The sequence below is a fragment of the Amphibalanus amphitrite genome, unplaced genomic scaffold, assembly GCF_019059575.1.
Source record: "Amphibalanus amphitrite isolate SeventyFive unplaced genomic scaffold, NRLGWU_Aamphi_draft 000413F_arrow, whole genome shotgun sequence".
In the NCBI taxonomy this organism is placed as follows: domain Eukaryota; kingdom Metazoa; phylum Arthropoda; class Thecostraca; order Balanomorpha; family Balanidae; genus Amphibalanus; species Amphibalanus amphitrite.
The window spans coordinates 246490-269865 of record NW_024881907.1 but is presented as its reverse complement, the minus strand read 5'-3'; the positions used below and the strand labels follow the sequence as shown (position 1 = coordinate 269865).

At 51.3% G+C, this 23376-nt stretch overlaps 2 protein-coding genes across 3 annotated transcripts in view; one reads left to right on the top strand and one right to left on the bottom strand.

Moving 5' to 3' along the window:
* The first annotated feature begins 14934 nt into the window (after positions 1-14934).
* Positions 14935-22968, top strand: LOC122390876 (atlastin-1-like). Of its 2 annotated transcripts, none has more exons than XM_043384291.1 (2): positions 14935-15062; positions 20825-22968. In XM_043384291.1, the coding sequence occupies exons 1-2, from the start codon at positions 15054-15056 to the stop codon at positions 22721-22723; spliced, it is 1908 nt and encodes a 635-aa protein (XP_043240226.1). In that variant the 5' UTR covers positions 14935-15053; the 3' UTR covers positions 22724-22968. The 2 variants fall into 2 exon arrangements, with proteins under 2 accessions (XP_043240226.1, XP_043240225.1); XM_043384290.1 differs by lacking the exon at positions 14935-15062 and adding an exon at positions 20352-20475.
* LOC122390877 (pyridine nucleotide-disulfide oxidoreductase domain-containing protein 2-like) overlaps positions 22916-23376 on the bottom strand; it is a 31000-nt gene continuing 30539 nt past the window's right edge. The window contains exon 12 of the mRNA XM_043384292.1: positions 22916-23366. Coding sequence (XP_043240227.1) covers positions 23181-23366 — 186 coding nt within the window. The 3' untranslated portion in view covers positions 22916-23180. The remainder of the gene's footprint in view (positions 23367-23376) is intronic.

Below are 23376 nucleotides of genomic sequence, written 5' to 3'. Positions count from 1 at the left end.
CGACGGGGGTCTGCGCCAACTTCGCACCGACGGGGGGGGGCGGATGACCGCCCCCCCTGAGATATCGAGAACGAAGCAAGATAGCGACAAGCGGTAAACGGCATCGGATACGCACGGACAAGGTCTACAATTTTTACTAAGGTCATTTTCGGGTCAGGTCAAAGATGACGTCACAGGGGTCGAAAAAGTCAAAATGGCGGCGCTAGATATGGAGAGTTTTTCTCGAATAACTTTCGAATTAGTCAAGATAGGAACAAACTAAGGGCATCATCGTGATCCTCTCGTCAATCCGCATCGAATGATATGTATGTTGACCTCGAAAGGTCAAGGTCAAAGGTTGACCTCAGGTCACGTGACCTCGAGGTCATCATGTATATCATTCGATGTGTCTTGACGAGCTGAACACAATGAGACCATCCGCGCGTCTGTATCTTGTTCCTGTACGGAGTTATTGGCAAAAAAACCGCTGGTGACCTTTGATGACGTCACATGACCTTACAGCTGCCCAACAGCAAAACAGACCTCAAGGCAGTGAAGGTTGATCGTATATGAAGTCATGTATGGTATATGGGGCCATTCCGACCCGTTTTAGGGGTAAAAACAGGGAGTTGATTTTTCCCCCATTGACTTATAGGGGAGAGCGGGGCCAGTTGAACCACTTTTTATATATTGACATGCACAGCGAGAGCTAGTTGTCATCGAAAAATGCACAATGCCATGAAAAAATATGCTCTTTTGGCTTTATTTTAAGATATGTAAAATTATGTTTCAAACATATTTTGCTGCCAAACGCATGCTTATAAAACAGCTCTACGCCCGTTTCAAATGACCCCGATGCGAGGGTCAATTGAACCAGCCCATGGGGTCAATTGCACCTATCCTTAACAATGGGATGTTTTCCTCTTTAAGGCCACTTTCTTAAGGAGATATTTTGTCCGGTTTACTTTTCCAAATGCTACATTCAATAAGTCGTTGGAAAGCTAAAAGTGCAAAGTTCCTCATAATAGGTGACAAAGTACATAGACTATGGTAAAATGGGCGGATGAGGAAAATGAGAAATATCTCAGGCTATAGTGTGCTTTCAAGCAAAAGGCTGGAGAAAAAGGGGTCAAAAATTGAGCTCTATTAAACTACTATTTCAGTTTAAAAGCTCATTTCAAAGGTGGACTATTTCCTTTAATGTTTACAGCCCCTGAACAATAACCATTGCAAAGGTCACCGGGGTCCATTGAAACGGCCTGTGGCCCTGTTTCAACTGACCCTCAGAGAAGCGTTTCAATTGACCCCATCCGCTCCCGCCATCTCGCACGCGCCGTAAAGCACATGTCAAACGAGCTGGAGGGACGGCATCATGCTGAATGAAGGGCCAAATAAGGTGTTATTCCGGAGCCAGGAGTTCTTCTTTCAGCAAACAAAGGTATATGAGATATCACAAAATATTCATAAAAACGATTTCTCCAAAACGCCCCTCAAAAACACAAAAACAAGTGTCAAATCAAAATAACCGTCCGTTTGCCGCCCAAACGCCGTTGACAAAGGAAGTGGTCGAGCGCGGATGCGCAGTGGTGTCGGCAACGCCATATGTTGCATACTGTTGAAAATAAAGCCATGTTTCATCTGACCCCGTGTTTCAACTGGCCCCGCTCTCCCCTAATGGGGAGGTCGCGAAATTGACCTGACCTTAGGTCACCGATATCAAAATTCCGAGATATACAAATTGTAGCTACTAATGACCTAATAACATCCTGCGACTTTCAAAGCCTCCGACATCTACTGTAGCTCTGGCACGGTGACAAAGTTGCAAAAAAGTGACTTGAGGTTGGGTCATTCAAAGTGACCTGGTGACCTGACCTTTAAAGTTAGGAGGTTCAAACTTGCACACCATGTGTAAAATTGATGAGAGAATAGTCGTACGCAGTTTTCCCGCTATCCGCGAAAAACCTCAGGGGGGGGGGGCGGATATCCGCCCCCCGTCGGTGCGCGGGTTAACTAAATAAAAAGTTATGCCTACCTAAGCCGGCGAGAAACTTTTGACGTTTTAGCGAAATTCTTACATTTACATATACCCCTCAAAACCCCCTAAATGTTGAACTAGTCACCAAACTTTTACGGGGCGAGATCTCTTAGGTATGGGTCCACCTACCCTGTAAACTTGGCGTTTAAAAGTGCCGTAGGAGGCAATCGCCAGGGGAGGGGGTCGTACCCCCTCCCCTCGCCGTCCGCGTTATGAAAAAGGTTCTCGCCTGGTGGGAGTTAAAGGTCACCCTCGAGAGTATAGTTTCACCTGAAGATTATGACCTGCCCGAGGAAGGTCATCTTGGATGTCAGTCGGTCCGTACTCCGTATCGTTGAGCTGAACATACCAAACGTGTCTCCATTGCCGTGGCACGTCGGTGTTATTGTGGAAAAAAATGTTTGTGACCTTTAAAGTCCTAAGATGACCTCGGGCATGGGTGGTGAATATGGTATGGCAGGTATGGCATGCGCCACACCAACTTAACCCTCGCGGGCCCGGGGGGGGCGTTTTTCGCCCCCCCCCCCTGGCGAATATTTGCGATAGCTCCCGAACGCTTAGGGATAGGAAAACGAAACTTTCAGTACCTTTTCTCCCATCAATTTGACATCTTCTGAAGTAAAAAATTTGGACCTAGCCCCCTTGATGACGTCACAAGGTCAATTTTTCTAGACCCCTGCACGGCAAACTTCGGCGTCACAGACGCAAACTTCAAATAGCTGCTAAAAATAGAGTTTTAGAGATAAAGACAATTACGAGCACGGTTGTGTAGCGTTTGACCTAGAGAAAAATAGAAAAATAGTTTTGGTGACCTGAGGTCAGAGGTCAGGTCAACGACCCCGAAATGTGGTTTTAGTTTTTCGCAAATAACTTCGACAAAAATGGTCCTAGAGCTACGGCAGTGGTACCATCGCATTCGCCTTGTCAAGCCGCGTCGAATGGTATAATTTTGTTCAGAAAAGGTCAAGTTTTATGTTGACCTCATGTGACCTCGAATGACCTCTGGTTGACCTTGACACATGAAAGGTCGTATATGATGGATTTGTACCCGCTGATCACGAATCTGGCATCTATTTTCCTCTAATCCTTCATTTAGAGCTTCCGGATGGCAAAATTGTCTTCTTTATTATTACTAACTTGAATTAGTGAAATAGCCTCTAGCAGGGATACTCTTCAGTGACCTTGACCTTTGAGCAGCCTTGTATCGTAAGAGGAACCACAAATAGGGAACTGATAAGCCTCAAAACATTTTAACCCTCGCCCATGTAGGGGGGGGGGGTTGGTGCAACCCCCCCCTGAGGTTTTTCGGAAATAGTGCAAAAACGGCGGCGCGCAGCGCCGCCAAATTTTGGGTACCTTATGGGGCAAACCTTGCGCATCTTTTGACAAAAAAATTTGACCGGGTCATGTCAGGTCACGGAGTTATGACGTCACAAAGGGAACAGCCTCCGGCCGGATTTTCACAAACTGAGTGCCAACGCCCGAGGTTTCCTGCCGGTGGTACGGACATCGGTTGATGGATCGTGATGAAACTTCCCATGCATGTTGGGGCAAGTATTGGCTATCATATGGTATAAGAAACTTGACCGGGTCAGGTCAGGTCACGGAGCTATGACGTCACAAGAGGAACAGCGTCCGGTACTATTTTTGAAAAGCGCCCGAACCACTATTTTGCTAATTCTTGTCACCTCAATGGGAATATGCAGCAATATTAGCTTCTATAGGGAGAAAATGGACCTTCCAAATCCAAAAATACAATCAGATTTCAAAAATTTAAATTTTGATTTTTCGAATTTCTGCCGCCGACTGTGACCTTGCCGACTTCCGGCGCTCCCAACGCGCCATTTTTAGAGCTAGGGAAACGAAATACATACCAAACGATAGAGAATTGATCAAGGAACACGATAGTGAAGGTTTCAAGTCGATATCTCCCACCGTTTTGCCGCAATCGCCGCGGAAAGTTGAAAAAAGTCTATTTTTCCGAAAATTTGACCTTTGACCGGTCAAAAGTAGGTCAAATGTTGACCTAGGACCAAAAAATATACCACCAATCGCGAGATCTCGGCGAGAGCAATCCGTTGGTCTTTTCCGCTAAGCTCTACGACGCTCCGTTTTCAAACGCCAAGGGGGGGGTCGCACCAACCCCCCCCTGCATGGGCGAAGGTGGCAGATCGCCGTTTACGGGCGAGGGTTAACCCTCGCCGGCCGAGGGGGGGGGGGCGGGTGCCGCCCCCCCCCCCATAGGGTTTTTTCGCGATAGCTCCGAACACGCTGGCGATAGAGAGCTGAAACTTAGCATACCTGACCTTTGATCCAAGCCGCATCTTTTGACACCAACCGCATTTTTGGGTCAGGTCAGGTCACTGACCTATGACGTCATAAGTGAACCTCTGCACGGTCTTCAGATGTCGCAACTTCGCAACGCCCTCACTGCCAGAGGAGATGTCACAGGGAAATGAAACTTGCAGGATCTAGTATCCATTATGAGTCTCACAACTTGTATATCTCGGATTTTTCCTAAAGGTCATATGAGGTCAGGTCATTTTCGTGACCTCACCATTATAAGTCAATGGGGAAAAATTCAAACTGCTATTCTGGCGCCGTGAACGATCTCCAACTATCTCAAGCACACAGAATCGTGATTTGATGCACTCCTTGCAAGGTTAGATGCGTCACTTTTGCAATGTTGACCTTGCGTGACGTCATTTATGACGTCATCAAGGTCATATTAGTTTTTCGTCAATAACTCCCGACCAAATTGAGCTAGCGAGTCGAGAAAGCCACCAATGGACTCAGGAGGACCTGCCGAATCGAATGATATGCGACATGACCTCTTTCGACCAACTTCGTGACCTGGGGGTGCTGACCTGACCTTGACCTGAGGTCAACACCCCAAGTTGACCTGACCCGGACAAAAAGTATATCATTCGACGCGCCTGAGCGAGGCGAACACGATGCTGCCAAAATCGCGGCTCTGCGGCCGTTTTTTGCGAAGTTATTCACCAAAAACTGAACCGTACCCTGGGGCACTTGACCTGACCTCAGAGGTCACCGGTTGACCTAGGACCTTAAAATCGGGTACCAATCTCTGCGTCTCGTAACGGCGCACACGCTCGTTTTTTCCGCGACGCGCTAGCTCCACCAGGGGCGAAACGGCGAGGGGGGGGGTCGTACCCGCCCCCCCCCCCCTCGGCCGGCGCGTATGTAGAAAACCAATAGGTCCGGCGAGGGTTAAAACATCTTGAAAGTTAGCACGTAAGATGTGCGAAAAAGTGCCAAGTTTGAGGTCAATTTTGAGCGTGACCTTGACCTTGACCTTTGATTTTGAGCACATTTTCGGAATCCTCAGATTCTCTTCTTTCATTTGACACCCAATTTTGCCGGTTTGATGCCGCCTGCCGTCCTCTAGAAGGCTTACTTTGATATCACTACACATGTGCCGGTTTTTGCCTTTGACCTTGACCTCTGACCTTGAAAATTGACCTGAGGTCAAAAATTTTAGGTGCTTTAGAATCGTCTCGTAAGGACCTTTCGTTTGGTATCGCTTTTGTTTCCGTAGCTCCCTTATTTACGGAGTTAGACAGGGGGGGGGGGGGCGAAAAACGCGAATTGGTATCGCTTTTGTTTCCGTAGCTCCCTTATTTACGGAGTTAGACAGGGGGTTGTTAGACCAAGTTGCAATTCCAATTCCAAAGAAGGTAGGGGAGAGTGGGGTGGGTTGTATCAGTTTTTACTCCGAGACCCATAACCTCGTAACTATCCGTGATAAACTCATTATTTCCATACTATCTCCTTCCCTGATTCTTCTGCTTTTTTTGTGCAAAGTAACTTTTCCGCTACCTCTACTAGTTTTTCTTCTACGGTCTGCCGAATAGAACAATGTTTTTGATACAACTTGCCCCATGGCTTGGGTGAGTTGTATCACATGGTGGGGTAATTTGTATCCTATTTCACGTTTCAGGGAGTGTGCTTGCTATTGGTTTTGAGCATAACAACAACATTAAATGGGGTTAATACAATGTATATGCTCAAAGGCTTCACTTTTATTAGACCAAACTTAGGTCAATCCGAACGAAACATCGAAACGAACGAAACATCAACAGACTAGACGCAAAAGTGACCCGTTAAGAGCAAAGCAGCCAACACATTGTGCCGAAATGGAACGAGTATTGACTAGCTACCTACAAACGCGAGCCAGGGCTTAGCTTTCACGATCAAAAGCAACATACCCATACATACATACATACATACATACATGTTACAACATACCCCACCCGGCTCTGATACAACATGCACCTCGCCGCCATCTTGGAAAAAATACTTCCTCGTGCTCAAAAACAGCGGACAGCTGGAGAAATTCATTTTCACTCACGCAGCCTTAGAACCTACCCTCACCACCGCTACGGAGATCTTTCAAATTCGTGCACATCTAAATGCCCAAAACACACATTTTCCTGCAACTTAATTTTTTAGAATGACATTAAAAAAACATAAAATCGGCTCTCACCTCGAGACGCGTCCACCCAGCCACACGACAGAACAGGGAAAGGTGGCGCCCGGAAAACCTCGTCGGCTGGTCGTGTCACGAGCGCTATCTATTGGATAAGTTTGGCACAATTCGCCCTGATACAACTTGGACATGATACAACTCACCCCGCTCTCCCCTATAAATACACCAGGCGGATGTATTTTTGGTCAACAAAACCCAGACAAACAAGATGATCACTTGCCAAAAAACCCGGCTATGAGGGACTCGATATGAACAGCGACCAATCGCAACTGGCGGAGAAATATGCTAGTGAATCTCGAGAGACGCTCGAGGAAACCCAAGAAAATACCGCCCATGAGTAGGCCGACGGCCGTGTGAAATAGCGACCTTGCAAGGCACGCTCAAATGTTACGAACAGCTCCGTGAATATGCTCGCCGAACAGGCCGCTCAGACTAGTAAGGCTTACATATTCACGGCGCTGTGCTATCGGTGGTTGGGGCCAAAAAGCGAATGAGGAACGAGCCGGACAGACTCAGTCCCAGATTTAGATCCTCGAATGTATATGCGTCGCCGAGTAAGCCGACAGCAAGCCTCTCAGACGAGTCTGCCGACGTCCCCAGCAAACGCATATAACATTCGAGGTCCCAACGCACCAGCCGCGACAACAGACATTGCCCGACTGCCCTCCGCCGGCGCGCCCTCACCCGACCTCACCTCACAATCACGTGGTCAGCAGCCGACCAATCACTGCACGAGTCCGCGCCGCACAGCCCCGCTCCGGCGAGAGATGCTGTGCCGCAATACAGCGGCCGCGCGTCGGCCGAGGAGAAATACGGGCGGCCGAGCCGACAGAAGCGGGCGAAAAGACAACTAAATTGACAGTTCTAACATACTCCCCACCAAAATGGGGCTTGCCCCATTTTCATAACTAAAGTCCACTTCTCGCACCGGCGCGCTCACTCACAACTCACTGCTCAGCGGTCCGGGAATGCCGCGTCACGGCCAGCCAGATGGGCAGCTGAAGCGCGTCGGCCACCCGGCCGTACCCTTCGGCCGACAGGTGCACGCCATCACTCCGGAAGTAGGAGGCGCACGCGGGGACGACGCAATGGCGTCTGCCAGATCGACGCAGCAGCTGGCGGCCCAGCGGGATCAGGCGCACGCTGGGCGGCAGGCAGTGCTTGAGGCGCCTCTCGAGGTGGTAGGCGGCCGTTGTCTCCCACCGGCCGCCGTGCACCTCACCCGACGGCCGGGGCAGCGGGCCGAGCACTGTCACCCGGGCCAGGCTTTGTAGGTGTCGACAGACGCCCCTGGCGAGCCGGCCCGAGTCAGACAGGGTCTCTTCGCTGAAGTTGGCGAGTCTGGTTAATCGGCTGTACACGTCGTTGCCAGAGAGCCAAACGACCACCTCGCCCAGCCGCCTCCCCCGTCTCTCCGCCTCCGACGTCCAGCGGTCCAGGATGGCGTGGAGCTCATCGGCAGTTGAAGCCCATGTTGCGCCGCCTCTCGCCAGGTTGAGGAACTGGTGCCGGCCGAGTCTGGATCTCAGGCCGGCATCCCGCGCCACCGAGTCTCCTATTAGGAGGTGCAGCGGGGGCGCCGAGCGTCGGAGGTGCCGCGAGAGCCATCGGTGTGCCTCTGGGTCGCTGACCTCGAGCACGTCCATGCTGAGCGGCCGATGAGCTGACGACCAACTGAAGGAATAAACAAACATCCGTAAGTACACATAAATTATGGTCAGACAGCAAAATATGACACGGGCAAACAGGGCCACTGCCAAACGGCACACAGACTCAGTCGTCAGACTGAATTTTTGCCGCCACAAGTCCCCTCCTATTCACTTAGTCTTAACCTAGCTTAACTCTACTACACCAGCTTCATGAACCCACTCGGGCTTCTTCAGGGCACCGCCTCCAGACGGTAGAGTTTATTTACAGGTCGGCGTGTTTTCACGCCCTTCATGAAAATGTGAGCTGCTCGGGGCTGACCATCCAAGCCTGGGATCAGTGAAATGACCCGCGCCAGCGGCCAATGTCCTCGCGGTCCTTCGCCATGGACCAAGACGACGTCACCCACGGCGGGGAGCCGTCCGGGGCGACCACGAGGCGAGACCGTCCAACACCTAAGCGTGGCAACGTATTCGGCCGTCCATCTGCGTACTAAGTGCTCACTGACGCGCCGCTGGTGCCGCCAGGCACGAGTAAGGCTGTCACAATACTGAGCCGGTGGGAAGAGCACTCCTCTGATTGAGGTCACTCCAAACAGTAGATGTGCGGGTGAAATGAGTTCCCCATCCACGGTGGTGAGAGGCCTAACATTCAGATGGAAGGAGAGCTCATACAGAGTAGCGGCAAGCTCGTCGTGGGAAAGATTGCACATATGAAGAGTGATTTTGAGACACTTTTTCGTCAGTCCCACGAGGCGTTCCCAAAAACCTCCCCACCATGGGGCAGCCTCGGGAATGAAACTCCATTTGACGTATCGGGGAATGTGATGTAAAAGAGCGTGAAATGTCTTGGCGTTGTCGCTAAAAATGAGGGAAGGCGTGCCACGAAGAGCGAAAAAACGCCTGAGCGCCAGTTTCACCTCGTCAGTGCTTTGAGATTTAACGAGCTCTAAATGTACGGCCCTGGAAGTTGCGCAAGTGATCAGGAGCACCCAGGTTTTTGAACCTGCGCTAGTGACCAGAGGCCCGAAGAAATCCAAGCCAACCTTTGAGAAGGCGCGACTGGGCTCTACTCTAAAGGACGGCAAGCTACCATCTGCTGAGCGATAGCTAGCGCCTCGATAGCGCCTGCACCTTCGACATGTGCCGACTACCCGATTGACACTTCGTCGACGGACCAAGTATTCCGCCGATAGAAGTGCCAGAGTCGCCCTAGTGCCCTGGTGAAAGCTCCTGCGATGTGCCTCATCGATGATCAAAGTGGTAATGTGGGCAAACTCGGGTAGAATGGGAAGAGGCAGCTCGTTGGTTCTCGGCACGGCACACAGAACATTGCCGTCGGTCAGCCGCGGCCGAAGTTTCTCGATCGACGAGTCCTTCGGCAGGGCGTTACCGTAGCTCAAAGCGCTGAGTTCACGGCTATATGCCCGGGCCTGAGCCTCGCGAACCCAGTAGAGCAGTGCCTCTTGACGCTCCTCAGGCGTGAGAGGACCTGACCGGCGATCAGCCTTTGGTTGCCGAGAGTTGTGAATGAAACGGCAGACCCAAGCGGTTTTGTTCACAACGTGTTTCAGCGATGAAGACTCAGTGATGTCAAAGAGACGCGAGTCCGTACGTTGAGCCTGAAGAGTCACCTTTGGGGAAGTCTCAGAGCGAGGACGGCCCTCTGGCCTATCCTCCTGCTCAGCCCTTTCGGAGAGCACTGGAATCTCCTCTGAGGTTTCAGGGGGCCGCTCCTCACACAGCAGATCCGGACCTTCCCACCATGGGCGGCACTCGAGTAGAGTCGACAGACGCATCCCTCGAGTTCCGAGATCGGCGGGGTTCTCCGTTCCTTTGACATGGTGCCACTGAGTGGACTCGGACAGCTTCAAAATCTCTGTGACTCTGTTGTGGACGAACAGTTTTCGCCGCTTTCGATTACGGATCCAGTGGAGTACATCGGTAGAATCCGTCCAGAAGAAAACTGTGGCTTTGGTAAGCGTCAGCGACCGCGAGACAAAACTCATAAGCCGGGCACCGCAGAGAGCGGCCATAAGCTCCAGTCTTGGTATCGTCAAAGTTGGAGCCAGTGGGGCTAGCCGGCCTTTGGCAATAACCAGCTTGGCCTCTTCTCCCATCACCAGATAGATGACGGCACAGTACGCGTTTTCAGAGGCATCGCAGAAGACGTGGAAGACCATGTCGAGGCCCTTGCCTCCCATTGTCAGCTGTCTAGGAAAGGACACCGACTGATTGGAAGCGTTTTCCCACCAAGTCTGCACATCGGCCTGCAGGCCATCGCCGAGGGGGTCGTCCCACTGGCTGCCAGCGGCATCTCGCCAAGTGCGCTGGAAAAGTATCTTTCCCCAGATCAGCCAGGGTGTGAGCAGTCCCAGTGGGTCAAAGGTTTTGGCCACGGCCGATAGCAGTTCTCTCTTTGTTGAGGGACAGGGGAACTCTGGAACCCGTACTGCAAGCTTGTCGGATTTCGTGTCCCAGATCAAGCCAAGAACTGATGCCTCGGGAGCCTCATCTCCAGTGACTCGCACCTTGTGGAGAACCATGTTGGCCTCAGAGAAAATATTCTGAGTTCGAGAGATGCCCTGCTCAGCCGCCTGTCGGCTCTCAAAAGGAAGGCAAAGATCGTCCATGTAGCTGCCGGCCTGAAGCAAGGTACAAAGCTGCCCGTCAGAGTCAGTGTACTTGCTCAGGTGCACGTTTATGGTCCTCAGCAGCATGAACGGCGAGCACGCCAGACCGAAAGGGGCACGAGCAAATCTCAGCCGCATTCCCCGCCAGAAGAACTGGAGGTACTGTCGATCTTGGGCGCTCACAGATACCTGATGAAAGGCGGCCTTGATATCAGCCTGGCAGCCGACCTTTCCAGAGCGAAAGTTGAGAACGACAGAAGGGAGCTTTGCCAAAAGATTATCTCCCGCATCCAGGTAGTCATTGAGACTCCGTCCGATGCCATCAGTCGCGGAACCGTCAAAGACAATGCGGAGCTTGTCCTTTCGAAAGATCCCGTGATGAGGGAGGTAGAACTCTCTGATCTGGGGGTCAGCGCACCCCAGAGTCGGGGCATCTGGCGGCTGGACAGGGCACTCCTGTTCACAGGGCTCAACCACAGAATCCTTCAGCATCTGCTGGATCTGCTCGTCATACTTGTCGGCCTTGCCGGGGCTTAACCGCTCAGTCATGCGACAGGTTCTCACCCATGTCGAGCTGCGATTGGATACCGGTCTCTCATCAGAAGTCCAGATCAGGGGCATCTCGTACCGTCTCTCACTCTCGCTCCATGTCGGCAGAGGGAAGGAGTTAGAGTCGATCAGCTCCGTATCTCGGATGCCAATGGAGTCGAGGTCCCACATGCACTGGACCTGCCGACTATGAAAGCACTGGCGTGAGCGCTGACCGCCCGGGTCTCTGCCGTAGCATCCGTGCAAGACGTAGCCGAAAATGGTCTCAATGGCTCTCAGCCCATCAGCCAGCTCCCTCTGGTCCCACAGGACAACCTGATACATGTTATCAGTTCCTATGAGTATGTCCACTTTCCCACCCTGGAAATCATCAGCCATCCGGATCTCGGAAGGCACCAGAGGCGGTTTAGCAGACGGGAGCGGCGAGCACAGCAAGTCTGTGCTCCACATATCCAGTGTGACGGACGAGCCACCGAAACGGCTCTCGAGTTTGACCTGGACCTGGTCGTAGGTGCGGGGATGCTCGGCCTTCTCCTGGAACCCGAGGCAGGCAAAGGTACCGGAGCCTGTCACAGGAAGTCCCAATTCTTGCGCCAGAGAGCGCCTGATATAGGAGGCGTCCGATCCTCCATCAATGAGAACACGAGCCGCTGTCTGCTGGCCGTGGGGACCTGTAGCCATGACAACAGCAGTCTGGAGAAAGCTCCCATCAGTGGAACTTACATTGTACCGGTGATGGCTGGGCGGCTGAACCTTGTGCGTCTGAGTGACCGCACCAGAGCCCGAAGCCGAAGCCGGGTTTCCAGGAGGCGAGAACGGTTCAGCGCCTGGACGCAGCTCAGAGCCGGCAGACGCCGAGCGCGGTGACACAAACTCTGCGTTGTGTAGCAGCGAATGGTGCGGGCGGCCACACTCAGCGCACAGACTGCCTTGACACCGCCTGGCCAAGTGACCAGTGTCCAGACATCTGAAGCAGGCTCTCCTGGATTTGGCAATCTTCCAGCGATCACCTACGGCCATTTTCAGAAAGCTCGGGCAGTGGTCGAGCCTACGGTGACCTTGCCCGCGTGGACACTGGAACACCCTCTGTGGGTTACGTGAGCTGGTTTTGTGGGTCTCACGCTGGGCATTTAAACTGGTGGTCACCGAGAGGGTCGCCGGTGGATCAACAGACGGTCGATGGTGCACTGCACCCTTGGCGGACTCTCTGATGCGAATTTCGTTGTTTAGAAAAGTGAGAAAATCTTCAAATCTGTCAGTCGCTCGCCGGGCCCACTCCAGGCGCCAGTCTTCAGGAATCTTTTCCTTTGCCATGGGCAGCAGCAGGCTGGACAGACTCTCAGAGGATACTCCGAGAGTGCAGAGAGCTCTTGTATGAGCGGACAAGTGATCGATGAACGATCGCATGGCTTTCAAGTCGCCCTGGCGAACTGAGGGCATGTTGAGCAGCTCCCTCAGGAGAGTCTCTCTCCGCACATCCTCGAGCTCGAATCGCTCCTTGAGACTTGAGAGCCGACACCGCCTGCACGTACCCGTCACCCGTGACTGGGATGCCCTGGATGGCCCTCAGTGCCGCTCCGGCAAGATGAGACTTTAAGACCACGAATTTCTGCACGTTGGCATAGCACTGGTTGTTGTGTACAGAAATAGAAAAGAGTTCCCAAAACTCAGGCCATTTCATCACCTCACCGTTGAAAGTGGGAATTTTTACGGAGAGGGATGTTTTCAAATCGGCGCTACCAGCTGTGTTCAGTGACTCAGAGGCCCTGGATTGAGCTTCTTCAGCTCTCTCGAGGCGAGCCAGGAGGCGAGAACCGAGGAAGGCCTCATCCTCCAGAGTCTGAACATGATTCGTCTCATCGGCTTGACCCTGTTTGTCCAGCTGGACCTGCAAGCCCTGCAACTCAGTTTGGATCTTCTCCACATGGTGGAGTTTTAGGGCAAGTTGGTCCGGGTCTAGCGCTTTCCGATCTCCCTCCCTGTAGGCTCGGAGATCGTTGCACGCTTTAGTAGCCTTTGTGCGCAGACGCGACCTAGCAGCCAGTAGCTCCTCCATGTTTGAGTGAAATGGGAACTAAATCAAAGTACAAAGTGGACTGTATGTTCAAAAACAAACCATCAATTTACCCAGTGGACTCAACAAATTTAATGTCCGGTAGCCATGGGGACTGTGTCCGCCACTGAATAAATGATCCGGCCCCGGTGGACTATGTTGCAATTCCAATTCCAAAGAAGGTATAAATACACCAGGCGGATGTATTTTTGGTCAACAAAACCCAGACAAACAAGATGATCACTTGCCAAAAAAACCGGCTATGAGGGACTCGATATGAACAGCGACCAATCGCAACTGGCGGAGAAATATGCTAGTGAATCTCGAGAGACGCTCGAGGAAACCCAAGAAAATACCGCCCATGAGTAGGCCGACGGCCGTGTGAAATAGCGACCTTGCAAGGCACGCTCAAATGTTACGAACAGCTCCGTGAATATGCTCGCCGAACAGGCCGCTCAGACTAGTAAGGCTTACATATTCACGGCGCTGTGCTATCGGTGGTTGGGGCCAAAAAGCGAATGAGGAACGAGCCGGACAGACTCAGTCCCAGATTTAGATCCTCGAATGTATATGCGTCGCCGAGTAAGCCGACAGCAAGCCTCTCAGACGAGTCTGCCGACGTCCCCAGCAAACGCATATAACATTCGAGGTCCCAACGCACCAGCCGCGACAACAGACATTGCCCGACTGCCCTCCGCCGGCGCGCCCTCACCCGACCTCACCTCACAATCACGTGGTCAGCAGCCGACCAATCACTGCACGAGTCCGCGCCGCACAGCCCCGCTCCGGCGAGAGATGCTGTGCCGCAATACAGCGGCCGCGCGTCGGCCGAGGAGAAATACGGGCGGCCGAGCCGACAGAAGCGGGCGAAAAGACAACTAAATTGACAGTTCTAACACCCCCCCCCCCCCCGGGCTGCGGTGGTTGGGATTACCCCCCGGGCCCGGCCGGGTTAAAAGATGGTATGGCAATGCCATATCAACTTTTCAGGGTAAAAGCTATGAAATTTAAGGATTTCAGTTTGATAAGAATATAAAATATGAGTTAAAAATGTTTTAATCCATGAACAATGAGTTTCAGGGAAGAAGGCAAGAACCTAATCCACTGCATACTTGGTTTGATTAAGATACCTAAAGCTCAGATTTTCCTGTGTCAACGTTTCTGCATATAAAGCAATGTTTCAAGCGACTGACGCCATACCAACTTTGGAAGGAATTCTCCACCCATGACCTCGGGTGTATAAGGTTGGGTCACGACTCACGGGTGCAGTTTATAGGTACTGATTCAATAACCTGTCACACAATGTTTGGTGTGACTCGCGTCCGAAAATATAGACATACACTAGTTCAATTTGCTCCCATTGACTAGTGGAGAAGTCGCAAGGTTGATCCGACCCTGTGCCACCGATATCGAACATCCAATAAATATTTGTTAGCGCTACATTGGCGAGTGCGGGTCGCCGTGTTTGTTCGGCTGGGCCGGGGAGTCCCGCGGCTCCCGGGTCACGGCGCAGCGGCCCGGCCTGCAGAGCAGTTGGCTCCGGGGCTGCGGGCAGCGGCCGTGCCAACTCAGTCGTCACCCTGCTGGCGTGCTGTTCGGACCGCGCTGGTGAACAGGGCACGCCGGGGCCCCGGCGCACCGTCCCGATATGGCACAGGTGAGGGACGCCGAGACCAAGTAGGGGGAGGGCTGGCTGCGGGGGGATGGTGGACTCGCCATCTATTCTACATATCGTCATCTGCGTGTCATGGATACCCCTATAATGACACGCAGATGAATACGGCGGACCCTACCACCCGTAGGTGGGGGGGGGGGGGGGCGTTTCGGCCCCATCCCCCTATGATCTCGGAAAGCTGCCGGCCGATTTTCAAAATTCAAACGTTGTTGGATAGCTCTACTACGGAACTACCTTGTGTCCCAATTTCATTGACCTGGGTCCAACCGATGACATCACAGGTTAGGTCAAAGTTAGAATTTTCACCGTTTACAGGCATTAAGAAAAATGTTTTATAATCGAGTAAAAGGCATTTTTTAGTCATCGATGGAGACTTGTTCGTGAAACACATGGTTTGATATTTGGGGTCACTGATACCAGCTCAGGCCACAGAGGTCAGGTCACTGAGGGTCACAATCCGAAAGTGTTGTGTGATGCATGTTTTATGGTCCATTTTACATCACAAATGCGATTATTTTTGCGGCGTTTTGTGGTTTGCGGCGGGCGGCCGTTATTTGCGGTTAGCGGCGGGCGGCGGGCGGTCGTTTTTTGCGGCGTTTAGCGGTTTGCGGCGGGCGGCCGTTTTAGCGGCGGTTTGCAGCGGGCGGCCGTTTTTTGCGGCGTTTTTTGTGGTTTGCGGCGGGCGGCCGCTTTTTTGCGGCGTTTGCGGTTGACGGCGGCCGGGCGTTATTTGCATTGTTGCGGTTTGCGGCGGGCGGGCGTTTTTTGCGGCGTTTTTTGCGTTTTTTTCTGCGGTTTTCGGCGGGCGGGCGATTGTTTTTTTTGCGAAGTTTGCGTTTGCGTTTTGGGCGTGCGTTTTGCGGTGTTTGCGTTTGGCGGCGGGCGGGCGGTTTTTCACAATTAAAGTCCCAACCTTCGGATCCGCAGAGCTGTTCGACAAGCGCTGCCCGGGCCTACATCACAAATGCGATTATGTGGGTCAGGCAGCCATTGGGGCCAGCTTAGGTCACGTTTTGGTGAAGGTCAGGTCAAGGTCAGGTCAAATTAGGTCAAATTTCAAAGTTGATATTTTTGCATAAAATGGGTATCGATTCGATGCAGCTCGTCACGGGGCCAGTTCAATGGTGGTCTTTGTTTTGCGTTACCGGCTACGTGTTCTAGAATTGCTAAAAATTGAGTTCAAAAATTTGACATCATCAATTTTGAACAGTTTTTTCGCTATAACTTGGCCAAAAAAGGAGGTATCGATCTCAAATATGGTATGTATATAGAAGGGCGCAGAGACTATCATATACATTCCTTTTTTTCCGAAATTCGGAAAAAAATTTTTGGATTTGTTTTGCGTTTAAAAAAAACTTTTTTTTTTAATTTTGGGGGGTCAAGAATAAGATCCCAAAATATTGAAAATCCATCCATCCATCCAGATAGCAGTTTTGTAGCGCAGGCTTTTGTCTACATGACTATATAAAGAACTTTGAAATTGCTTGGTAACTGTAGCTTTTGTGAGCGTTTCAAGATTTCATGTTTTTTGCTCATTTTTGCTCGAACACGACCTCAGTTTGACCACAATAACTCCTGACTTAAGGTGACCAAAGACTTGAAATTTTGTGTGAAGGTGTCAAATTGATGCCTGGAAAGGTACTGAAAATTTGGTGGCGCTGCGCGCCGGCGTTTTCTTGCTATTCAGGAAAAACCACAGGGGGCCAAATTGCCCCCCCCCCCAGCGGGGCGAGGGTTAAGTTCTCATGTCAACCGGTGACCTTTGAGGCCAGGCCATTTTATTCGTGCTCTTGCGCGTGGAATGGTATACATGTTTTTTTGTTCGGTTGAGGTCAACTTAATTAAGGTGTTGACCTCGGGTCAAGGTCAAATCAGAGTTACTCAGGCCACGAAACTGATTGAAGGAAGGAGCTCATACATATCATTCGATTTGGCAGATTTTCCCGAGTCCATTAGTGGTCTGCCCGACTCGCTCGCTCAATTTTGTCGTGAATTATTGACGAAAACTCCTCTTGAGCCCTTAGTGTACCTATAGTCATAAATGACGTGACGCAAGGTCAACAATGGAAAAGTGAAACATCGGACCATGCAAAGAGTACATTAGGTAAATCACGGTTCCATGTGCTAAAAGTAGTTAGACTTCAATACCGACGCTAAAATAACAGTTTTCATATTTCCCCATTGACTTAGGTATAGGGGTGAGGTCACGTAACTGGCCTGTCCTCAGGTCATCCTTAGGAAAAATCCGGGATATACGAGTTCTGAAGACCTCTGATGGATATAACATTCTGTAAGTTTTGTCTCCGCGCGAAACCTTCTCCGGCACTGAGGCCGTTGCAAAGTTGCGACGTTAGGACCGTGCAGAGGTTCACTTATGACGCCATAGGTCAGTGGCCTGACTTGATCTGGAAATGTGGTTAGAGCCACAAGATCTAGCATAAATTAACGGTCAGGTAGGTATGCCCAATTTCAGCTTTCTGTGTCTTGCTTATTTTGATCATCTTCGCAAAAAAAATATCATATGGCCTCCCCTTGGTATAGGATTGAGAGTTACCTTAGTGTGCTCCGTCTAAAATCTATATTTCAAAGGGTCTCGGTCTCCGGGTTGATCTCATTTCATGGCTCACGCATTATATCCTAGCTGTCTGTATATTTTATCCTATGCGTCTCTGGGCGGCGGATGTGCAGACATTGCAGACTGTTCGAGTCGGATACAGCGCGGTCGCGGGATGCAGTGATGAGTCAGACCGTCGGGCACCGGGGTCGTCGATAGCACGAGGCGGACCGGACAGCGGGCGCGATTTCCTGCTTTTAGCATCGCAACGTTTTTACTTTACCTAAGCGGTGCGTCATGCACTTGCACTATTGCCCTTTTCCGTTGTTGATAGATGATAAGCGATGCATTATTTTACCATGGCGACCAGAGCTGATATTATGTTATTCCCTAGTTTGTTGTCTACACTTTCCAGTATGGAGACATGATGGCAGTGATGCCAAAATTCCTAAGGGGCCAGCTATCCACAACAGTATAAGAACATGCATTACATATAATAATTACTCTCAGGAATTGAAGCGGGATAGATAGGTAGGTACTTGACAGTTAGTTCTAATGCAAAGGCATGAGTTTGAAGTTGCACTCAGTGATAGCAAATACTTGTAGGTAACGCATAATGTGCAATGTGTAGTGTAAGTGATTTAGATGTTTGGCGCTGGCATTAAGTTCGTTCTGCAACACCTGAGCGAGCGGTTATTTGAGCGAACGGCATTTGAGCAAAACATTTTCAGCAATTATCAATATAAATTAAGGGATTGACACTTTGAGCGATTGTCAATTCAGCGAATTTGATTACAGCGATTATCAACTAGGCCGAGGACCAAAATCAGCGAGGCCAGTTCGAGCGAATATTTTGCAGTCAATGGGAGATTAACTGAGCGATTCCAGTTACCTACCTACAGTCAAATCGAACTCAGCGAAAATCATTTATGTCCTTTTCGAGGATTTTTGCCCGAGGAATAATCATCTCATATGCATCATGCTTCAGCCTTCCCCCGGTAAAGAAAAAGATTACCTACCTTTTTAACTGGAAAAATCCCAGAAATGTGTCCTCACTCCGTAACTTATTCATTGGGTTAACAACGTTTATTTATTTATTTATTTACTTCGTAGTGGCCGTCCCCTATCTATGACCGAAGTCAAAGAGGCTATTCTTGGCACTGAGTCAATAAAAGATGGTGATGAAGTGGGTAAAAGAACATCATGCTATGACCTAAAAAATTCTTAAAAATCACGATAAAAGCACACAACACAATGCACATACATATACATACATATCACACTTCGTCCGCACCAGACGTCAGTCGACGTTTCAGCTGGTTTCTAAACTCGGTGACGGTCAGATCAGTAAAGGCGGCGGGGAGAGCATTGTAGGTACAGCTCTGCGGAACGGCATGTAAACTGCCGCTTTCCCGCCGCCGTGCCGCGTATGTCAGGGAGACTCAGCAGGTTGTCACTGCGAGTGCTGCGCACATGGTTGGGCCGTTCGCGGTTCGTGCAGAACCGAGCAGCCAGAGACTCGGGCTGCCCAGTCTGACGGACCTTATGAAGCAGTGTGAACGTTATATTTTTTAAGGAAAACAATCACGTGAAACACAACATTTGATGTGCGATGGAATCTCCAAATATCAGCGACTTTCTCCGATGTCCTTCTCTCGATGTTGAATCTCCGAATGGCGAATACATTATCGGTTATCATTATAATCGTACCATTATTACCTATATCGGCAAATAATAGGGTCGAGATTCAGCCGTTGGAATTTTGAAAAGTGTAGCGCTAACTTTGGAGCAGAATGTAGTAGTTCTATGAACGTGACATCTGCCATGCCTACCGTCCCGGAAAATCGTTCCATTTTTACAATGCTTCGTCTGTCATTTATAACACGCAAACGTAAAAAATCTTACCAGGAGGTTAACCCTCGCCGGACCTATTGGTTTTTTACATACGCGCCGGCCGAGGGGGGGGGGGGGGCGGTACGACCCCCCCTCGCCGTTTCGCCCCTGGTAGAGCTAGCGCGTCGCGGAAAAAACGAGCGTGTGCGCCGTTACGAGACGCAGAGATTGGTACCCGATTTTAAGGTCCTAGGTCAACCGGTGACCTCTGTGGTCAGGTCAAGTGCCCCAAGGTACGGTTCAGTTTTTGGTGAATAACTTCGCAAAAAACGGCCGCAGAGCGCCAATTTTGGCAGCATCGTGTTCGCCTCGCTCAGGCGCGTCGAATGATATACTTTTTGTTTGGGTCAGGTCAACTTAGGGTGCTGACCTCAGGTCAAGGTCAGGTCAGCGCCCCCAGGTCACGAAGCTGGTCGAAAGAGGTCATGTCGCATATCATTCGATTCGGCATGTCTTCCTGAGTCCATTGGTGGCTTTCCCGACTCGCTAGCTCAATTTGATCGGAAGTTATTGACGAAAAACTAATATGACCTTGAGGACATCATAAATGACGTCACGCAAGGTCAACATTGCAAAAGTGACGCATCTAACCTTGCAAGGAGTGCATCAAATCACGATTCTGTGTGCTTGAGATAGTTGGAGATCGTTCCCGGCGCCGGAAAAGCAGTTTTCATTTTTTTTCCCATTGACTTATAATGCGAGATCACGAAAATGACCTGACCTCATATGACCTTTAGAAAAAATCCGAGATATACAAGTTGTGAGACTCATAATGGATACTAGATCCTGCATGTTTCATTTCCCTGTTACATCTCCTCTGGCAGTGAGGGCGTTGCGAAGCTGCGACATCTGAAGACCGTACAGAGGTTCACTTATGACGTCATAGGTCAGTGACCTGACCTGACCCGAAAATGCGGTTGGTGTCAAAAGATGCGGCTTGAATCAAAGGTCAGGTATGCCAGGTTTCAGCTCTCTATCGCTAGCGAGTTCGGAGCTATCGCGAAAAAAACCTATAAGGGGGGCGGCACCCGCCCCCCCCCCCCTCCCCCTCGGCCGGCGAGGGTTAAAGTATGTATTTCGCTCAGCATGACAATAGCTCAAATAGAAGTCGGCGAAATAGATGTCGCTGAAATAGGTATAGCTTTCGCTCACATTGATAAACGTCATATTTGATAATCGCTTAAATTGATAATCGCTGACATAACAGTCGCTGAAAATGGTTCGCTCAAATGACGTTCGCTCAAATGACACTCGCGAAAGTTGCTTGCATCGCGTTAAGTTTGCTCCTTCATTTCAGAACAATGCAGCACCTGCGGCTAAGCAGGTCCTGTCCGCCCTCGAAGAGGGAGGATTCAGACTGCACTCTGAAAACCTCAAGAGTATCTTGTTAGCCGAGAGCGTCGTCAACAAGCCCGTGGTGGTCATCTCGGTGGCGGGCGCGTTCCGCAAGGGCAAGTCGTTCCTGCTGGACATGATGTTGCGCTACCTGACGGCGCGCGACAAGTCCAGCTGGCTCTCCGAACCGAGGCGGCGCGGCTTCCCGTGGCGGAGCGGCCGCCGCCGGCACACCACCGGCCTGCTGATGTGGTCCCAGCCGGTCCCGGTGACCCTACCAGACGGCACAGAGGCGGTCATCCTCCTCATGGACACTCAGGGCACCTTCGACAACCAGTCCACCATGCACGAGTCGTCCACCGTGTTCGCGCTCAGTACCCTCCTGAGCTCCGTACAGATCTTCAACCTGATGGGGAACCTGCAGAACGACAACCTGGAGCACCTGCAGCTGTTCACCGAGTACGGTCGCCTGGCGCTGCAGGACGCCAGCAGCACTCCCTTCCAGAAGCTGCTCTTTCTCATCAGAGACTGGCAGTTCGCGCATGAGCTGCCGCTGGGCGCCAAGGGGGGCGACGAACTGGTCCAGGAATGGCTGGACTGTCAGTCTGGGAAACCCGAGCTCGTGTCAGTTTGTGAGCACATCAGGAAGTGTTTCAGCGAGATCGGCGGGTTTCTGTTGCCGCACCCGGGGCCGAAGGTGGCTGGTAGTGCCGAGTTCGACGGCAGCAGCGCCGACATGGACTCACTTTTCGTCACCATGCTGAATGAGCTGATGCCGAACATCCTGGCGCCAAAGAACCTGACCGTGAAAATGGTTGCTGGCAATCCCCTAACGGGAGGCGACATGTTCAGGTTTTTCACCACCTACACAAAACTGTTTCAGAGCGATGCACTGCCCAAGCCTAAAAACATCCTGCAAGCGACCGCTGAGACAAACAACATGGCTGCAGCTGAAGAAGCCAAGTCCCTATACGCTCGTGAAATGGAGTCCATCATCCGCAGCAGCCGGACCTCACTATCACGGGAGATCTTTCTGCGAAAGCATCGAGAAACATCTCAAAAGGCTGAAAAAGCCTTCTGTGGTCGCAAGAAGATGGGAGACTGGGCAATGTCTGAACGGTATCGACTGGAGCTGATGCGCGACATTGGGGAGCGTTTTAAACGTTTTGATGAAGCAAACAACGTGAAACGAGGCAAAGAGAGGCTGGAGGCCGAATCCTGCAATGCCAAACTGGTGATCACATGCACGACGCTGTACGTCAGCGAGATGAGGTCGGTCTCAGACGACCACTCTGACTTTGTGCCGCAGGAGATCCTAAACAGCGCCCATGTGAGGATCAAACGGAAGGCACTTGGCCACTTCAACACCAGTCATACACCATTTGACGGCGTTGAGAAGGCAAGCCGAGAAAAGCTATCCTCAGACATGGAAACTCAGTTTCGTAAGATAGTGATTCACAACGACGTGAAGAAAGACGCTACGCACCGCAGGATCGAGAGCCAGAACATGCGGGCTGTGGAGGGCGCCAAGAGCTGCTACCACTCGATGATGACTGAGAAGACGTCCAAGGGTGCACTGAGCCCTGAGGGGCTGCAGATGCTCCACGAGATCGCACTGCATACCGCCGAGGGAATATTTGAGTCGCTCGAGGCAGGCGACGAGTGCTCAGCGGCCCACCACCTGGAGAGCCTTCGAGACGACATCAACAGCGACCTGGAGTCGTACGTTCGTGACAATCAGCGGAAGGGGGAGAAAGAACAGCTCGAGAAGGAGTTGCGATTGAAAACTGAGCAGAGAGTGAGAGCGATAACGGTGCAAGTGACCCGGCCTCCACCTGCAGACGAGTGCATCTTGCTGTAGGTGATGTAGGTATTAAATAACTGGCATGCACGAGCATTTGTTCATAAACTAATGGAATTACCTACCGTTGGACTACTGGTAAATGTGACTCTAACATAGCTTAACTTTGTGATTCTGTGCATACTTTTACTGCCCGTCTGATAAAGGCGCTGGGGGGAGGGGGAGGGGGCGATGAAACCTTCATGCAGTGTGATGTTCGAACGGTTTGTATCATTTTATGAATATATTGTACATAATGATCCGTAGCAATTAGCATTCCGTTATAACATCACGTTACGATTCAGTGTTACCAATATAAATAGACGGACGCAAGTTGCATAAAAAAACACACACACACACACACATTACCAGCGGTCGTTCGTCCAAAACCATCACCAACTGAGCAATGTCGCGGGCGCCTCGGTGTCTCAGATTATCGCTCTGTCGTCTGCCGCCTCTCCCAGTCTTTCTGCGCCGGTCAGCGGCGGTCAGCGGCGGCAGCGAGCGCGGCCAGCCTGCCCGGCGCGCCCATCACGCCCCCGCCCGGGTGGGAGCCGCTGCCGCACAGGTAGAGACCGGCCACGGCGGTCCGGGGGCCGGGCCGGCGCGGGCTCGGCCGCGACAGCCACAGCTGGTCCAACGACAGCACGCCGTGGAAAATGTTCTGCAACAGG